General features: G+C 36.1%; 1 protein-coding gene across 2 annotated transcripts in view; it reads right to left on the bottom strand.

The window, feature by feature from the left end:
* Map4k5 (mitogen-activated protein kinase kinase kinase kinase 5) overlaps window positions 1–14,805 on the bottom strand; it is a 76,331-nt gene that overhangs the window by 18,465 nt on the left and 43,061 nt on the right. The window contains exons 13-24 of one of the 2 annotated variants that reach the window (XM_013510334.1): window positions 13,082–13,140; window positions 11,469–11,536; window positions 9,211–9,253; window positions 8,250–8,460; window positions 7,359–7,456; window positions 7,012–7,053; window positions 5,834–5,918; window positions 3,338–3,417; window positions 2,855–2,915; window positions 1,536–1,538; window positions 1,340–1,454; window positions 923–981 (exon numbers count right to left, since the gene is read on the bottom strand). In XM_013510334.1, coding sequence (XP_013365788.1) covers window positions 923–981; window positions 1,340–1,454; window positions 1,536–1,538; window positions 2,855–2,915; window positions 3,338–3,417; window positions 5,834–5,918; window positions 7,012–7,053; window positions 7,359–7,456; window positions 8,250–8,460; window positions 9,211–9,253; window positions 11,469–11,536; window positions 13,082–13,140 — 924 coding nt within the window. The remainder of the gene's footprint in view (window positions 1–922; window positions 982–1,339; window positions 1,455–1,535; window positions 1,539–2,854; window positions 2,916–3,337; window positions 3,418–5,833; window positions 5,919–7,011; window positions 7,054–7,358; window positions 7,457–8,249; window positions 8,461–9,210; window positions 9,254–11,468; window positions 11,537–13,081; window positions 13,141–14,805) is intronic. The other variant, XM_005376823.1, reaches the window with a different exon arrangement.

The following is a 14,805-nucleotide window of genomic DNA, read 5'->3' as shown; positions in this document are numbered from 1 at the left end:
TGAGTAATTCCATCCTTCTTGAGTATTCCTCTCCCTTTTTCTGATAACAAAATAAACATGGGCTACCCAGACAAGGTCTTGGTCTTAGTGCTAAGAGAATCTTGAATTCTGTAACAGGGCTTTGATCCTTCTAGAGCCCTGAAATCATTCCATCTGCCTCTTTTTATTTAGCCTTCGCTGTACACTGTTCAGGAGATTGTGGACCTGATCAGCCCACAATAATTAAGGGATATCATTAATCCAATAGTCTGGGTATTTAGTATATTATTAAAATAAACAATACAAAGGGCTGGGGCCTGGGAGCTTGGGGCTGGGGGCTGAGGATGTAGCTCAGGAGCAGGGTGCCTGCTTAGTATGCACATGATCTTGGCTTTAATCCCCAGTACTGGATCAAAAAAGAAAGCAGGAGTGGGCTAGGACTGCAGTTTGGTGGTAGGGCATTTGCCTAGTGTGCACAAGGCCCTGGGTTCAATGCCCACTACTGCAAAAGAATAAACAAACTAGCAATAACTGGCAGATCTCAGGGACTATGGTTAATAGGAGGAGCCCGGGCATGGTGGTACACGCCTGCAATTCCAGCACTCAGGAGGCAGGGGCAGGAGGACTGCTGGGAGTCTAAGGCCAGCCTGGTTACACAGTGAGCTCAAGTTCATCCTAAATTACATAGTGAGGCCTTGTCTCTCTCAAACAAACAAACAACGAAACAAAAAAGAAACAGAATGCTGGGCTCTGAGACAACATAAAGACTACTGTCGCCATGCATTTCTTCGTAGCATTTCTCTGTAAATTCTTGTGTTTCACTGTCACCATAACTCTTTAAAAAAAAAAAAAGCCTTCTCTCCTAGTTTATTCTATAAGACTCTTCAAACAATTTTGAAGCTGTTACAGGTCCTAATCATTCACGCTGAAAAACAGCACTTACCTATGCAACATTTGTGGCACCCTTTTGTATCAGGAATCTTTGTTGTTAAAGCGAACTTTCTGAAAACATAAAACAATATAAATGTTCTTTATTGCTGTGGTTGTCATGCAGTGATTTACAAATGCATTGCATCAGACAGGAAGGAGCTTTTAAAAACTGTCTTGGTGTTTGAGAATAGATTGTCGGGTTTTATAGGATTGACAGAGGGCCTGAAAATATGTATGATAGCGCTTCGACAGGTGGTTAAGTCCAGTTTAGGAAACACTGATCTTGTGCCCCCTGATGACACGTACTTTAATGTAAAGCACCTTTGAAAATTAGGACAAAGGAAGTTTTCTCTGAGTAAGGAATACTGATTGTTTCAAAAACAGACACTAATTTCCCTCACTCCTAATAGAACAGAATGGTGTCTCCTACCTTGGCAGTATGCGGTCTGGAAACCTATGAGTTTGAATATGGGCAGCTAATCCTGGTTTTTTGGCTTGTTCAAACAAAGCAATAAGATTGTGAGAGTAGAGTTGAAAGGTTTTTCCTATAAAAGAGAAACATGTTACTTCCATTTAACATTTACAACAGAGAAATATAACTTTCAAGTAAAACAAAACATAATTACCTTCTGAAATGAGTCCAGTCATAGTCAAAGCGCAAGTAAAACAGAAAACATAACAAAAACAAAACAAAACAAAATGTTCAGTTAATACTATGTTGAAAGTAAAATAACTAAAAAACATTCACAAACTTCCTATATTCTGACACACAGGGATCTGGGCAGAATGTTTGTAAACCTTCAGGGCGAAAACACAGAAAAAGTAATTGTTCAGGCTAATGTACAAAAGAACAAATTTATAGGCTAACTTTTCCCTGTTTTCGCATGGGTATTTTATAAATACTTAAGATGTATCCTGCATAGTACTTTAAGCTTACTTTGAAAACAACTATGACTAGGGATAAAAGAAAGGAGTCAGAAAATTAGAGAAAAGTAATTTTATGTGTGTAAAATTCAGAATTGTTAAACAGAACTGGTTTAAGTTTCTTTTAAAATGAGTAATAATATTAGTACATGAAATTTAAAATGATTTGGGAGAAGCAGTATAAAATCAAAGAGATTAAGTACTCTTGATGCCAGTTTTTTAGAGCCATTTATGCACATATATGCTCTTCAGTTTTAGTACATGTGCTGCCAAGGCCGCACAATAATATGCTCTTTAAAAACACTGAATTAGTCAAGTATGTAGATTGCTGAAGAATATCTACTACAAAGGAGTAACTGTTTTGTACTCTGTATCAGAATCAGTAAGCCTCATTTAAATCATTTAAATCTAAAATGTAAGAAAATATTATTTGATAAATCAGGAAGAAAAAATCTAAATTACTACCCACCTATTCATTGCTAACTATAACCAAAAGAGAAAAAATAAAATCACCCAAAGTAGTATAGGTTGCTCTGGATCACTGTTTAGCAGACTTTAAAGCATCAGTCCCAGGCAACTACATGGGTTCCAGAACAACACGAATGCCAGCACCAAACATCTGGCCAAAGTCCACAGTTTACTAAGCACTTGGATTAATTTCATGGAGCCCTTACAACCGCCTCATGAGACTTATTACCTACCACTTTCATTTGTTAAGTATGAAAATAGAGGCTAAGAAGGGGAACTGACTTGCTCAAGTTAGTACTCAGTGGAGGGCAGGGGAAGGCAGCAACGGTGGAGGCGGAGGGGGAGGCGGAGGCTGAGTGGGCGGGAAGGTTCTCGGTGACCCCGACGCTACCCCTCGGGTGTACAGCTGCTGGGAGCACTTTGGAAAAAAATTTGCAAGTCTCAAAGCTACTAAACCTTAGCTATCTAGAATTACAAATACACATTTTAAAAGAGACTATACTAAAATGATATTTCTCTGCTTGTCTGTGGTTTTTCATCATGAAATGCATACCTGATAATGACATTAAAGTATTATTGATAACATACAGCCAAGTACACTTCCGTGGAAATAACTGAGGAAGAAGAAGAAGAAAATTAAACTGGGTAATTAATTAAACTCATTCTCATTAAATTAAACTCATTCTCTTACCCTTTAACCTCCAAATTCCCACATTCTACAACAGAACTGGTAGGGATGTAGCTCACGTGACAGAGTGCTGGTCTGGCCTGCACAAGGAGGCCCTGGGTACTCCGGACCACACAAAGCCACACAAATAAAACAGCATTACCAAAGCAACTAGTTTTTGTCTTTCAGTAAATTACCAAACCTTAGGGAAAAATTTTTTCAACATGAATATGTAAAGAGTATTATGTTACCCCTTTAGATATTTATAATAAAAATAAAAATTGGGGTCCATACAAACTGATGTAACATTACGATACTTCTTTTATTTGATTTGTCCCAACTACTTTTCTGAGTTAAAATGCCTCATACCTGTTCCATAGTTGCCTCATGTAGTTCATTAAGATTCAGTGTGTAAATACCATCTTCAGTTCCAAAGATAATGTACTGATCTAAAATAGTTCATACATCACCAGAATTTACTATCATTTTCCAAAGTTACATACTAAAAATAGTAGTTTTCTGTTGTAATGATATTAAGAGTTAGCCACCTCCAAAGTAAAATTATTTTTTAAAATTCATGCCACCTTCTTTTGTCAACATCTTTCTTGTTTTATAAAAAGTATTTTCTGGTTAGAATAACTCAGAGTTTACCTCATATATAATTCTCTACCCTGACATAGTCTTTATGTTTCTGTATTTTTATGGTACGGAATCTTGTGAAAGACTTCAAATACTCTCGAATAAGGAAATTACATGACACACCACGATGAGCACACCTAGTGCTCAGTTCTTGGTTTCTAAATTCTGTTCCCACTGAGAAAGCCAAGGCGTACTGAGGACAAGACCGATTTCAGTTCGGGCGCAGGGCAAGTACAAGATGAGCCTAGAAACCTGCTGTGCTCAAAAAGAATTCGGACATTTCACACAGAAGGACACAGGAGCTTCCATTGCTCCTATGAATTTCTGTCCAACCCAAATATTCTGAGATAATTTAAGTCTAAAAATAATGACATCATATCTCACTGAAAAAAACAAGAATCGTAAGTTCAAACTGCTTAAACTCAGTGTGTACTCATGAATTAAATGCTGACCTGGAAAAATAAAAGTGAGAACTACAAAGAATATTGTGAAAAAAAATTAAATATGGATTTTGGATTAAAAAAAAGAATTACATCAATGATAAATTTCTTGATCTTTATAACTGTTTTGTAGTTGCGTAAATATTTTTTTTTTCCCCCCCCAGTGCTGGAGATGTAACTCAGGGCTTCACACACTGTAGGTAAGTGCTCCACCACTAGGCTACATTTCCAGTCCTTTTTAGTTTTTACTTTGAATCAGGCTCTCACTAAATTGCCCAGGCTTATCTCAAAGTTCCCTCTTGTCTCAGACTCAAGAGTAGCTGGGATTACAGGCATGTGCCACAGGCCCTGCCCAAGTGATGCTTTGTGGGGGGGTACTGGAGATTTTGGGGAGTACTCAGGGCCTTCACCATCAGCTATACACCCAGTCCTTTTTAAAATTCAGAGACAGGGTCTTGCTAAGTTGCTAAACTGCCCAGGCTAGGCGCAAACTTATGATCTTGCCACCTTAGCCTCCCATAGTGGTGGGTTATAAGCCAAGGCATGACTCTTGATACCAGGAAACAGATACTTAAGTAGAAGAGCATGAGGTCTCCAACTTATTCACGAAAAACAGTGCATATAAACATAGAAATGGTCAAACAAATAGGGTAAAATAGAAATAAATGATGATAATGAGAATGAATTTCTTGTGTTTTTCTGTAAATTTGAATACACCAAATAAAAAGTTTCACTGGGCGTAGTGGTGCACACCTGAAATCCCAGCACTTTGGAGGCTGAGGCAGGAGGACTGTTGTGAATTTGATACCAGCCTGGGCTACAAAGTGAGCTCAAGGCCAGCCTGAACTGCACAGTGAGATCCTGTCTCAAAAAAGAGCATAAAAAAAAAAAAAAGCTTCAAACAAAAAAGTATTTCCTTACAATCAAAATTTTTACTTTGTATTTTCTAACAGTGGCACTTAAAGCAGACTATTTTATAATCTGTTTTCATTACTGTGTTGAAACAGAAACAAACATTCCTGAGCTCCTCTACTGCCTACTTCTGCTTGCTAACTGCCAGTCAGGTTCTTTCTTGCAACAAGGTAAATATTAAGAATAATTATGTCACAAATGATTACCCTGAAAACCAGAGATGTTAGGCTTATTTTCCAAATCACACAGTAATGACAAAGTGGGAATTCAAATCCAAACTATTTGATTTTGAATTTTTGCCTCTACTTATTATGCTTCTTCATTTTAAAAATATAAAACTTAGTATTCTGACATCATTTCAGATTTACAGCACAATTGTAACAGTACAAAGAATTCCTGAATACCCTTAACACAGATTCCACAAATGCTGAGCATTCACTACTTGATCCTTGTCTCTCCTCTACACATTCTGTTTTCTGAACTGTTTAAGTCAAGAGCATGAAGTCCCTTTCATTCCTAAATATTTCAATGTGCCTTTATTTTTTAAAGCTTATATAACCACAGACCATTAACATGGAAACAATATCATCTCACCTGCAGACTTTATTAAGGTTATAGACTATCTCAGTAATGTCCCTTTTTGGAAAATAAAGTTCTAAATTAAGGATGCAATCAGTTGTGATGTCTCAAGCCTTATTTACTCAAAACAGTTCTTATATACTCTTACATTTCACTACATTTAAATCAAAACCTTGAATCACTTAGTCTCCAAGGTTTTATTCTTAAAATAAACCACCGCAGTTTACTGACTATAGAGATCTTTTCCCACAATAAATACTTTACTGGAGATGCACACAATATTCAGGAATTTTACCTTTTGTATCAGGATGTATCCAAGAAGTTGCACAGTTAATTTTCAAGGGGCAGCCATCAAAAACTTTTGAAAAACATGCTCCCATCTTAATTACAAAGAAATGGAGACTTAGTTGATTAGACAATTTTAAGTATTTTTATAAAACTCATTATGAGATGTCAAACTTCTTTACATGTTTGTGGTTTCACCTCAAAACAAAATACATATTTAAAATAATTTAATCTCTTCTACCAAGAAAATCTTGTATTTTCTTTTTTGTACTCTGCTCTTTTAGAGCAAAAGTATAAAATATACCAAAGATCTACATGTATCCATGATATATCTTAAGTATTTCATTTACTTTATTTTATTTTTTGTCTTTTTGAGACAGGGTCTTGTGATGCAGTCCAGGCTGGCCTTGAGCTCACTTTGTAGCCCAGGCTGGTCTCAAACTCACAACGATCCTCCTGCCTCAGCCTCCCGAGTGCTGGGATTACAGGCATGTGCCACCACACTTGCTTTATCCTAAGCATTTTAAATTATTACTTTAGGATGAACAATTATTAATGTGAAACAGTGACTGCCTTTATTAAGTAACATTAAGGCACTAATGGCAGAACAGACATAACAAGACAATGAAGATTGATAATTTCTATTATATATTAAACTTTTACTGGATCAAAAAATGAAATTTATAAAGTATTCTATTTACATGGCTGGTTGAACCATATCAGAGATAGATTCCTCAGAGACAGGGCCAGAGAACAAGAGTTAAACTTTCCATTTCATTGTACCTAGTCCAGTGTGAAAACGGCTTCAAGGGTGGCAAGAGAAAAGGATAATGTACTCTTAAAATCATCACATCAACTATACTGACCTTTTTTTAGGCTAATCCAAGATCACGACTGCCAGTATGTATAGAAGTGAAACGCTCTTTAAATTCTAAACAATTCACTCAAATTAGGGTAGATGATTTGATACATGGTACATCCCAATGTATCTAATACTTTCATACTTTATAATATATTTATATATTATATATATTTGGTAACAAATGTAATTCTGTATATTTATATATTATATATATATAACAAACGTAATTCTGTATATTTATATATTATATATATTTGGTAACAAATGTAATTCTGCTCTTTACAGAGATAAAAATGGCAAATGGATTACAGAAAAATATTCCTTACCAGGACTTTGGGGGTGGGTGGAAGACCATTGATGGCTGGTTTCTGTTTAAAAAAACCAGAAACACTATCAGACACTTCCTAAGTCTTAAAATATTGTCATTTAGACATTCAGTTATTCGATATATATATATATTTTTTAAAATTTAACAGCTCAGGCCTTGCTATGTAGTCCAAACTCCAGGCCTAAAGTGATCCTCCGCCTCAGCCTCTGGAGCAGCAACAGGACCAAAAGGCATGCACCACCACACCCAGCTCCAGTTACTTAAATTCTTAAAAACACTACCCGCTTCCACAACACTAAACATAGTGGCAGCTACAACTCACTGCCAAACGCTTGTTGTACCTACAGGGAAGTCTCGCTTGTCCTTTTTCCGCGGCAGCTGTGGTGCCTGCGCCGATCCTTCTGTATTCTCGCTGATTAGTTTTGAGATACCATCACCATTTCCTAAAGAGAATCATGGTTAAAGTCGGATGAGCACACAAATAAGCACATTCTTTGAAAAACACCCCCTCCCACTTGTCTTCTCTTGAACGATCCTTTATGGAGTGTGTTTTCTACTATCAGATGAATTCCTTTATCTTTGGTGCCTTTTTCTAGATGACGTAGAGATTGCACTGCACCTTCAACAGTGCTCCTAATCTGTGAAGACAACAGTTTTCTACATTGCAAGGAAAAATGGCATCTAACCGGCTAACATTGATGTTTAAGGCCTTTAATAATTGAATTCAATCTACATTTTTAGTGCTACCTTCTTTTTAAATACCACACTTATATTATACTGTGCTTCAAACACAGTGCAGATTTTCCTGTTTCGGTGTGCGTACACATCCCTCCTTCTTCTCTAAGAAAACCCTGTCAGGTTTAGCTTCACTACTGAAGGCTCACTGAACCTTCTACTAGCCAGCAAGAGTCTACCTCCTCTATTCTCTATCCCTACTTCAGTCAGAAATTTCACTTTTTCTACCACATAGTTATTATTTTAGGAGAAACTCATACAAGCTGTCCTATCTAATGTTAAGAGTACACTGGTAAACTTCTGCAATAGCCCCTAAATTCCCTTAAGGCAAGAACAGAATTCATTCTAAACTCTATAATAATTAATAAGGATTCCAATTAGGGTTGTTATGTACTGAATCTATTTATAGCTACTCTATGGGGAATTAAGGAACTTTCACAAAGCTTAAAATGTAATTGGATTAACGAAAAAAAGCTTTCTTTTCCCTTTTAAGTTATTTACCCAGATCACAGTATCTAGCCGTATGCACTCCACGGCTGGTGACACTGCTAGCCATACCCACAGAGGAAGTCTCAGCTACAAGACCACAACTTGGGCTGCTCTGTCTTCTCAGAACTTGGGGAGCTCTGTTATCTGAATCAGGGCAACGTTTCACTGTGGATGATTTTTCTTCATCTGGGAAGCTGTCTTCTGAGTAACTGTTTATCCTTGGCTAGTGATAAAAAGACAAGAAAGTAGTTTAAAAATTGTAGATGAAAACTACTAAGAGTTATCATTAAATATCAAAGACTTTAGCTTCTTCTACATAGTTAAATTTATGCACAAAGTGAAAAAGTCAGCAAGAATTTACTTGCTGTCTAAACCCAACTATGAACTTCTGATTTTTTAACCAGTTCCCATCCAAAACTGGTAAAAATTTTATAAATAATATATTATGTAAGCACTTCACAAAATATTTAATAACTAAAAACGAACACGGAGAATGACTTAATGAAGTACAATTTTGCTGAAATGTCAAATTGTAGTAAAAGTTGGGCATGGTGGCACACGCCTGTAATTCCAGTACTCGGGAGGCTAAGGCAGGAGGATCACTGCAAGTTTGAGAACAGCCTGGGCTACAAAGTGAGCTCAAGGCCAGCCTGAACTGCATAGCGAGACCTTGTCTCGAAAAGATACCCCCCAACAAAAAAAGTAATAAATGAGGGTGGCATATGATGAACTATTTCCCTTCCATGTACTCAAGTATTTTCTCAAATGAGCAACAACTTATTTTTTTTTTCTAGTAGCTATTAAAAATATTTTATTTCTTCTGAAATATTCTTCATTATATATTTTATATCTTTACAGTCTCTTATAGAAAATTTTATCCATCTAGAATATAAGAAAATTTTTAATGAAATTATTTTCTAGAATTTAATTATTTAGACAAGGATTTACTGTTCAAAATCCTTAAATAGCTCACCTTAGGAGGTAGGGGCGGTGGTACTGCACGTTTTGAGGTTGATCTAACACAAAGAACAAAAAGCAGTTTAGATGGTGATAAATACATAAAACAAAGACACCATTTAAAGATATGCTCAAATCTGTTCAGAGAAAAAGACACATATATTATGATACACAACATAAAATCTTTAGGAAGATCTATTACCTCATATTGTCAGGTTGTATTAGTAGTCTATAAAACAGATTTTATAAAGCTGACACAGTCTTGTTTTACTTTAAGGTTAAGCTTGATGTATTCATAGAGACCATAATGTTAGGTGAAAGAAGTCAGACACAAGTTTAAATTTCACATGGTTTTTCTTACATGAGAAACTCGAAGTACGAATAAATTAAGGAGAAAATTAAAGGATAGATAACAGGAAACAGATCTTTTCCAAAAAGGAATGGGACCAAGAGATGGAGGCAAGAGGAAAAAGGGGACGGGAAGGAGATAGAAGAAGAACTGAGCTGTATTACGTACATGCACCAACTTGCCACTCTGAATGTAATGACTATGTACTGGAAACACATACTAATAAAAATTAAAAAAATTTTTGACTTTATAGTTATGCTTGATTTAACTTGTAATAAAAACTAAAAATTACTAGTAAATAGTAAATTCAGGTAGCGGTATAGCTAAATGATACAAGAATACTTAGCAATTGCAAAGCCCTGAGTTCAATCACCAACACCAAATAAAGAACAAAACAAAACAAAAAATTCATAATTCTGGTCAAAACCTGTACATTATATTGGTGTGCTACCTATTCTATTCAAACTCTTTATCTATAAAAAAGAATTCTGCTATGTAATTTTTAATTTATTTCAGAAAACAACAGCACAGGCTATTATTTTTCTAAAGCCTATTTGCTGAATAAATGAAATTAGCTTTACTGTAAATGTAAAGTAACAGTACTAAATGCTGCAAAAATAGCACAAAATATGATTATATTAACTGTTTTTGTACCTTTTAAGATAGAAACTTTTGACTATAAGCTTCAGTTTTACTTAAATCAAGGAATCAATGAATTATGACTTATTCCCTAGTAAGTGTTTTCCTCTTTTTGCATGTGTGTGTCTAAATTCTCACTGATGCCTTTATGTACTGTCTAAACAGTATGAAAAATGTCCGCAAGGAATGTTGTAAAAAATCATTATGTTGTGTATATACAACTCAGTATGTCTAATATGCAATTAAATAAAACATACTTTGAATTTAAAAACAATTCACAGTTCTGGAACTGACAGACTCACGTGGCTATGTGGTCAAAGCCTGTGCTACTGAAAGCACGTCAGACCAGTAACAATGGCACTGGCACCATCTGAGAACGTTTAGGAATAAGGCCTTTAGACCTACTGAACCAGAATCTGCATTTTAGTACTATTGCCCGTAGCTCAACAGGCAGATGAAAGGCTGAGGAGCACTGATCTAGCCACTGGTCATACACATTTATCCAGTTACTGCCATCAATTGGGAAGCTTTCCAGATTCTTAGATCCCATCTCAGAGACTATAGGCCACAGCGGTGGTGTGCAACCTTTTTCTCTAAAGGGCCAAACAGTAAATACTATCAGCTTTGCAATGCATTCAGTAGGAGTAACTCTACTTATATAGTGGGAAAACAGCTGTAGGCAAATATATAAACGCATGCATATGACTGTGTTCCAATAAGCTGCTTTGACAATGAAAGATAAATTTCATACAATTTTTCACATGGAACAAAATGAATTCTTCATTTGACTTTTTTCAACCATAAAAGAGTATAAATTCTTATCGCACTGGCCCACAGCCTATTGTCTACCAACTCCTCATCTTTAGGTGCAGTGGCAGGACTCAGCAATCTATTTTTCTTAAAAGCTCTCTAGGTAACTGTGCTGTACAGACAACAACTCACAGCCCCCTCGCCTAACTGTGCAGGGAACAAGACAGGTGTAGAACATGGCGCAATTCTACTAGAGTGGTGGGCTGGGGCTTTCTGATTTCCACTATAGCCCTTTCCCCCATGACATTACAGGGTTCATGCTTCAATATAGTATTATTATACACAATACATTCTCATTAAAACAATACCCCAGAACTTTAATGATCAAAGCATGATGCCATTTGGTAATAAAAGTCAGAAGCTATCCACTGACGGCTTTTTTAAGAAAAAGAGAGTATTACAAGTTACACCCTCCCTGCTACACACTGTTTTATATAAGTAAAACAGTTATTAATTAGAAAAACAAAATAACTTACTTGCTAGTATTTGCACCATCAACAAAAGGATTCCACCGTAATAAAAAGTTTGGGTCTGATGACATTCCCTGTGAAGATTAAAAATATTGTTTCAGCTGTTACTTTTACAGATATTAACTATCTTAAAATTAACTATTAGTTACAGGTACCAACCACAGAAAAACTTCACTGTTGTGAGTATTGTCTTGGTATTCAGGACAATTTTTACATATCCAGCTAGATTTGCTTTGTCATTTGACATATTTAGGCCAATGGCTCATTATCAGTTGACATGAATTTAAGAAATCCCACAAACATAGTCAACAAACATAGTCATAGCTTCAAATGTGATAAGCCCTGTTAACTAGTATGCCAGTATATTGTTTTTTTTTTTTTTTTTTTTTTTTTTTTGGTGGCTACCAGGAATTCAACTCAGGACCTTGCATTTGCCAGGCAGGTGCTGTGCCACGGAGCTATATCCCTGGCCCTATGCTGGTATATTCTAAAGCAAAAGTAACTTTCAATTATTTGTATTACTACTCTAACATGGACAACTAGTAACATATTATTAAATTATTATTTACTTATGTTACTAAACTATGCTACTACTATTTTCTATTAGCAAAGAAAGCGAGGATTATACAGAAACATATACAGAAAGAACAACAATTTCCAAGTGTAAGAATGGGAACACTTTTTGTTTTTTGGTACTGGCAATCGAACTCAGGACCTTGCGCTTGCCAGGCAGGTGCTTATGCCACTGAGCTATATCCCCAGTCCCCAAGTGTTAAGAATGAAGAGATCCATTGGCAGAAGACTGTTACTCTAAAAACTGTACTTTTATTAATTAATAAATAGATATTAAGGTAACATCTAGGATAACTCTAACAACATTTTGCTTTACTTATTCTTTCCTTTTAGGTAAGGAAAATGTTAACTAGGTTGTTATCTCAAGTTAACTCAAAATAGGACCAAGGTGTGGTACACGCCTACAATCCCAGTACTCTGAGAGGCTGAAACAGCAGGGTCACAAGTTTGAGCCCAGCCTGGGCAATTTTGCCAGTTGGGGAAATCCTGTCTCAAAAATAAAAAATTAAAAAGGGGAAGGGATGTAGCTCAGTGTTAAGGACTCACCCCTAGCACGACCAAAGAAGACCAAGGGTTAAAGGATAAAAACTTTCCTCTCCCTTCCTTTTTGGTGGTGCCAGGATTGAATTCAGTGTCTCACACAAGCTAAACAAGCAAACACTACCACTGAGCAACCTCCGCAGCCCCACAAATGAGATACTTCTAAAAACTTCTAAAAACTAGTAAGACAATGAAAAGATGTATTTACTGCAAACCTAACAGAATCAGTAAAAAAGGCTGTGAGAGCTTAAAGCTAACCATGCCGTTACATGTTTAATAAATTCACATAGGTTCTTTGAAAGGCCTTGAAGAGCCAAAATGACTGATGAAACAGTGTATTATATCACACCCCCATCAAAGTTCGCCTGTCAACTTTTTCAAACCATAGTGTGAAAAACACATTAAAATTAATGCTAAAGGGTATACATACCACTTTGTTTCTTAGAGTGTAACCAACTCTATTTCTCAAATTTAATTTGAAAATATTTTAAAATCACAGTTCTTACCATTTCATCCCGGGCTTCTGTTTCTTTTCTTAGAGGAGGTTCAAACTGTAATTTGTCAACTGCAAAATATGTAACAGATATATACAAATTCAGTGTCTTGAAGGGCTTGTCTCAGAAATGTAATGAGATGCTTGTGCACTGGCAGTGGGAGGGAGGAAGAGAAAAGGGAATGGAGGGAAAACAATCTTATTTATTTATTTTACAAGAGTACCCCTTTCTCTAGGCTTACAAAGGAAAACAACAATTTGGGGGCATTCCTAACATGTCTGCCTAGCTCTTGATTGAAATCAGGAAACCAGAAAGTACTTTTTGTGTGAAAGAAATTTTAAAAAGATCACTAGAAGTAGTTGAATAAGGAAGAATTTAAGATTTTCTCTATGCTGCAGATTCTGGTTTTTTTTGGGGGGGCGGGGTACCAGGAATCGAACTCAGGACCTTGTGCTTGCCAGGCAGGCACTTGTGCAGCTGAGCTATAGCCCCGGCTGCAGATTCTGTTTTGAGACCAATTTAAGCTACAGCTTCATGGCAGAGAAGAACCAAGAAAACTACCTATAGATTATCTAAAAAGAACAAATAATTTCTGTCAGTTTAAATGTTACAACAGTATTCAGGAATCTAAAATTATATTAAAGATTTAAAGATTTAAATTCCTAGCCTGGTATGGTCATATATGACTGTAATCTCAGTTGTTTTGGAGGCCGAGGCAGAAAGACTGCAAGTTCAAGACCTGGCAGTACAGAAAAAAAAAAATCATTCATTTTTTCTTTATTTGTCTTTTTGAGATGAGGTCTCACTCTGCAGTTCAAGCTGGCCTTGAGCTCACTTTGTAGCTCAAACTTGCAATGATCCTCCTGTCTCAGCCTCTGGTGTGCGGGGATGATAGGCATGCGCCACCATGCCTGGCAAAGAAATAATTCTTAAAGAAAATGAGTTTCATAATTTAAAGATGTACTAAAGTATCAACTGCACCCTAATTTACCACTGTCAGTTTCTGAAATGAGATTTAAATAGGATAAATATTCAAAATGTTTTAACACGTAAGAAAAGGTACCCCTAAAATAATTCTTTATGGTTAGTTAAAATTATTATAGTCATGTCTTAGACTGTTGGAACCTGCTATTTCTGTTCTGTGTGTCAGACTGGACACCCATTTTTTAAAAAAGGAAAATCCATACTTTGGTTTTTCTTCAGATCGTATAAATCTTTCACCTTTTTTAAAAAAGGAAAATCCCGCTAGTGCCTCTGGTCTAGGACAAAGGTGGGAAGGCCTTCTACTATATATCCTCCATAATATCCGGTTCTAGCCATGATGAAGTAAATGGAATTAGACCTACCCTTATGCTGCAAGCCACTTAGGGTTCAACACTGTACTACACTGTCCAAGATATAATTTTAAAAAATAACCATTTTAAATTAAAATTAACAGAATAGGCCCAGAGATGATGCAGATGTTGAAACCAGCACATATTAAAAATATGTTCAAGGAATTTAGAGAACACAAAAAGTAAGCAGACAATCTCTGTAGAGAAGTAGATTGAAGTCTAAATCTGAAAAATATCTGAAATAAAATCCACTGGATGAGTTTAACAGCAGCCCGAAGGCTATAGAGGAAAAGACCAATGACCATGTAGTCAGGGCAACAGAAGTGAAACTGAAGTGCAGACAGTAACAATAACATCAAAAACCTATTTCGACTTGAGGAGCAGAAAGGAACAACAAGACGC

This window comes from Chinchilla lanigera, unplaced genomic scaffold (genome assembly GCF_000276665.1).
Source record: "Chinchilla lanigera isolate Chin_1 unplaced genomic scaffold, ChiLan1.0 scaffold00008, whole genome shotgun sequence".
Classification (NCBI taxonomy): domain Eukaryota; kingdom Metazoa; phylum Chordata; class Mammalia; order Rodentia; family Chinchillidae; genus Chinchilla; species Chinchilla lanigera.
The sequence above is the reverse complement of the archived record's forward strand: the minus strand, read 5'-3'. Positions and strand labels throughout refer to the sequence as shown.